The 4582-nt window shown below is 36.5% G+C and overlaps 1 protein-coding gene across 1 annotated transcript; it reads right to left on the bottom strand.

Annotated features, from left to right (window-relative positions):
• Positions 1-893: 893 nt before the first annotated feature.
• Positions 894-4382, bottom strand: LOC143462872 (L-allo-threonine aldolase-like). The gene is made up of 6 exons (XM_076961177.1): positions 4039-4382; positions 3749-3921; positions 3159-3332; positions 2778-2915; positions 2481-2673; positions 894-1317 (listed from the first exon to the last, which is right to left on the bottom strand). Exons 1-6 carry the CDS (start codon positions 4163-4165, stop codon positions 1031-1033), a joined length of 1092 nt encoding a protein of 363 aa, XP_076817292.1. The 5' UTR covers positions 4166-4382; the 3' UTR covers positions 894-1030.
• Between the last annotated feature and the right edge of the window lie 200 nt (positions 4383-4582).

Here is a 4582-nt window from a genome sequence, read left to right as displayed (position 1 = left end):
TCACATGTACCATTACCCATGCAAGGTGCGTAAGTGTGCTCTGGTCCCCAAGTCCCGTGAACCATCTTCTGCAATACAACCGTTTTGCCTGATCTTTCTCGGATTCGTCAGGCAAGGAATTCGGATCAGGAGTAAGTTCAACACATACGACCTTGTCCACGTCGTCAGCTATGCAAAGGCGATGATCGTCAGCATGTATGAGAAAATTAGGGCTGTGTGGCAGTCCCCTTTTTTGAAACTTAACAACATAACATTACATAAGAGAAAAGTCTTAACCTTACCACAATTTTTTTTATTTTCTCCATAAAGGCGTTATGTTTCTGGATGAAGACATGAGCTACAATGTGGGGACAATCAGCAGCTGCCTGTCCTGAAAGAAGAGCATTCTGAATTTCATTTCGGATTGCAAGTGAAGGTGACAAAGATCAGGTGATAAACATAAAATTCCCTTGCAACGACTCTTTTGAAGGTTTCTAGACCTGATGAGGGGTTCACCTGATGTAAGCCCAAATGTCAGCCATCAGTTTCTCGTGGAAATAGTAACATAAAATGCAGAGGTATAGATGACCGACGAGTGTCAGCAATAGTTTGTGACCTGCGAAACTGCAGTAGGCTACTAAGTCTCGCGAGATAAGGCTGCAACAGAACTTTACCACCACTAGTTACATTTCGCTGCTGTCGTTCTTTGGAAGGGAGATTCTCTTGATGAGACCGGTGTGAAATGTCTACACTCTTTAAATTCCGGTTACCGAGAATTTCTAACAAACTTATATGGTCTGCCATCAGTATTATGTAGGCTAGTGATGGAAACATGTTAGGTAACTGCACGCTAAATTAATACAAGTATAGATGGATAGCAATTCTTTTTGTTGTCGCTGAATTATGTTAAAAACTGGAGGTATAGGCTATTTATTTGTTTACATAGTAAAGCAAATTTTGGATGAAATCAATTACCCAATAGCGATTGCAATTAAAAAAAATTATAAACTTTTCTTAACCCAAAGCTTAACGCTTAAATCTGCTGGTTAATTTATTCCTTTAAAACATGATGCAGCTTTATTATTATTAAATCGAAGTCTTCATCCGAGACATCGTTATGAAATACAGCTCGAGCATTGCGCTCGTCATAGGCAAGAAGTTCCACGGATACCGGACAATCGCTTGTTGGCTTTTTCATCCTTGCACAAAATTCTTTTACAGCGTTCGCATTGGAGGTGTTTTTCAAGAAATTTGCGGGATCCACACCAAATAGAACCATGTTGGTTTGAATTTCGTCAAGATTTAATTTAAAAACATCCGGCCTTAACTCGAGCAAAGCTAAAATATATGAAGAAGTTCATCAGACATTATACTTACACTAACTTACACAAAACAAATTAAATACAATGTAAACTAGTTAACTTAACTTTGCTTAAACCAAAATTTTGGATAACTTGAAGTTACTTTATCAGTACAAGTGAATCTCTTAATTACATGCACGTAAACAGTTAACTGACGCTCACTCGAAGCTTGTAAACTCAAAATGTCGACTCAAAGTGTTTTCGTGGTTCTGACGTTATAATTTGTCAAAGCATTATTCATTGTAACATTACTATATAAATCTGTTTGCTTTATTAATGCCCTAACATGCCAATTTTTCGTAAGCGATCATTTCACCACTTACAGTAATTATTTGTAGGTCACGCGGTTGGTTGTCAAAAAAAAACGAAATTAAGTCAGGAGAAAGGGTAAGCAAAAATTTGGTTTTAGTTATTTAGGGTCAAATTGAAGATAAATGTAAGCCTTTTGAAGATTTAGGTAGTGTTCAGGTTCTATATGTTGTATTACGATTGGATTAATAAGGAACCAGAAAAAATAAGCTTCAAATGTGCACATTTATCGAGGAAATAGTTAAAGCTTAGCCTATATTTGAAAACCTCATTACCACTAAAAACCAGTTTTAGTGGCATACTTTTTAAGAGTTGCAATACAATTTAAGTCAGAAAAATAATGAAACAAAAGCGCAGGTCAACTGATTTCTAAACAGGCTTCTATAATTGCCCAATTCCAGTTTCATGGGTATTTGCATCCAATTTTATTTACTTCAGATAACCGGAAGTAGTTCAATCGGTCTTTTTAACGTTGAGTTAAACTTTTCCAGTATATCAGTGGAATTTAATACTTCAAACACCTCCGTTCTACCTTCCTCTTTATGTGAATGCCTTAATTGTGCGATAAAGTCGTTTGTGCCAAAGTATGTTTTGCGATCTTCATGCTCGGACTGAAGATGGTCTTTTTAAGTCCTCTGATTATTATTTGACCCTACTGTTCAGATATTTAGACTATAATGAAAAGCTGTTGGTGATGACCAGTAGAGAAACTTATAAAGCTTGGAGAAAGAGTTTCCCCAAAACTGTATACATGGAACAATTATATCAATTGCCTGACTTTTTAAACTTAATTTTACATCAGGATTTATGTCAGTGATGTGTTTTACTAACCTTTTCCAAATTTCTTAGCTTTATTGTGATCATGTTGTAAACGCTTGCTCATTTTGGTAAGCGCGATTATCCCAGGTGATGCCAGTACACCCGACTGTCTCATTCCTCCACCTAAAACTTTGCGAAGTCTTTTGGCCCGAGTGATGAAGTCCTTTTTTCCTGCAATTATCGAGCCTACAGGAGCACAAAGTCCCTGCGAAAGGAAACCACCACCTGCTTTACATGTATGATAAGACCTGAGCACAATAACTGTGTCTTAATACGATATGAAAATATGAACTTCTTTTATATAATCACCTTGGACAAACAAACATTAAGTGAATCAACGTGTTTTGTCAGTTCGGTCGGTTCTATGTCAAGGGCTGTAACAGCATTAAACATTCTAGCACCGTCGAGATGAACAGGAATATTAAGCTCGTTCGCAACCTTTTTTAACTAAAAGTATGAAGAATATGTATTAAATTAGTACGAAATAGATCACGCATATACATAAAGCAATATAAAATGTCGAAATTGAGTACAATTGCTCATACCGAAGGACTTAAATTTATGAAAAGCAATATATAAAAACAAAAACAGGTAATAAAGGCAATATGTTACATGGAATATGCGTTTTTGTAAGCATGCGATATGTAAGCTATAATAGCCTTGCTCTTGCAATTTTTTTTGACGATTTACCTGGGCCATAAATTCTAAAGGGAGAACTTTTCCACAAATTGTGTTCTCGGTAGCAACGACGGCTGATTTGGTACGATGTAGATCGGTGCCGGTGTTATAAAGATACTTTAACTCCTCCAAATCGAACGTTCCGTCTGGAAGGTTACGCAGAGGTCGTGGAACAACGCCTCCAAGCTAAGAACATTTTCTAATTTAGAAGCAGTGGTGTTTTGGAGAAGGATCGCCGTCCCTACACTTCTTGACGAGGGATTGTGTGATCCCTTTCTTTTTTGTTTTGTTTCGTTTTTTCATTGTTATTCGTGCAAGATTAAAAACAAAATTTGAAACCATGACATTGACGCACAGAAAAAATTTCAGTAATTTAAGCTCAAGTGTAGTGACAAAGCATTGATTGTTCAAAGGCTTTCCTGATATAGTCCGGGAATCTGCATTTGAATATAATACGGTGTCAAGAATTGCTGGACAGCCAACACCCACTGATTTTTTTACGGAATACACCACTATACTACAGTATTACTTAATAGGTCTTCCCGGCTGTTGTATAAATAAATGAAGCAAACATATTGCCTATAGTTTCCAAAACTCTATACCTGTGCAATACCTCCCTGTTCATAAATATATATATGCGAGTTATTTCCAAGCAGAACTTCCGATCCTCTTTCTTGACAATGAGCCAAAATACTTATTAAATTTCCCATTGTTCCAGTTGGCACAAATAAAGCGTCTTCTTTGCCAAACATTTCTGCTGCAATTGCTTGAAGTCCTGTCGAAAATGTTAAACAAGACGTAGAAATATATCTACAAGACATAGGCTATAATTGGCCACGGAAAATGTGCTTTTGCCAATTTAAATTGAGAGATAAAACTGATTCCTTCTCACTGTTTACGGTTGGATCTTCTCCATAAACATCGTCACCAACTTCTGCAGAAAGCATTGCTTCTCTCATTTCTTGGGTAGGTTGGGTAACTGTGTCACTTCTGATGTCAATAGTTCGAACATTTGCCATTTTCAAGCAGAACGACTTGTTTATATAAAAGTACTATAAAATTTTAACTCCCTGCAACTCTGTTGGCAGTTGTAGCAACTGCCAAACATTTCGCAATGATTAAAGAAAAACTTATACACTCCGTAAAAAGCTGCACGCTCTTTACACGGTTCTCAAAGCTTTCCTGCTTTTCCAATAACTTTAAAACTATAATATCCTATTAAGCCTATTTTGAAAAAGTCTTTAATAGAAATTGCAAAGCGGTTTTCCTGAACTTTGAATAGCTAAGTTGTTTGCACCAAAATTACTTATTTTGAGGGTTGTTTATATAAACAAGGACATGGAAACCAACTTCAACTGCAAATAAGTAACTGAATAAGTAATCAGGTATCCGGTAAACAACTTCACGACGGTAAAAATCAAGCTTCATTGGCAAGT

This window comes from Clavelina lepadiformis, chromosome 6 (genome assembly GCF_947623445.1).
Source record: "Clavelina lepadiformis chromosome 6, kaClaLepa1.1, whole genome shotgun sequence".
NCBI lineage: Eukaryota > Metazoa > Chordata > Ascidiacea > Aplousobranchia > Clavelinidae > Clavelina > Clavelina lepadiformis.
This window is presented reverse-complemented; position numbering and strand designations above follow the sequence as displayed.

What these genes read in the sequence shown, in the direction of transcription:
- LOC143462872 (XM_076961177.1), bottom strand. Translation starts at nt 4,165, where the DNA reads ATGGCAAATGTTCGAACTATTGACATCAGAAGTGACACAGTTACCCAA. An exon ending in CTTTAGAATTTATGGCCCAG is followed by an intron (nt 2,916 to 3,158) that starts GTAAATCGTCAA and finishes TCATACTTTTAG; the next exon opens with TTAAAAAAGGTTGCGAACGA. An exon ending in AGCTAAGAAATTTGGAAAAG is followed by an intron (nt 1,318 to 2,480) that starts GTTAGTAAAACA and finishes CATATATTTTAG; the next exon opens with CTTTGCTCGAGTTAAGGCCG.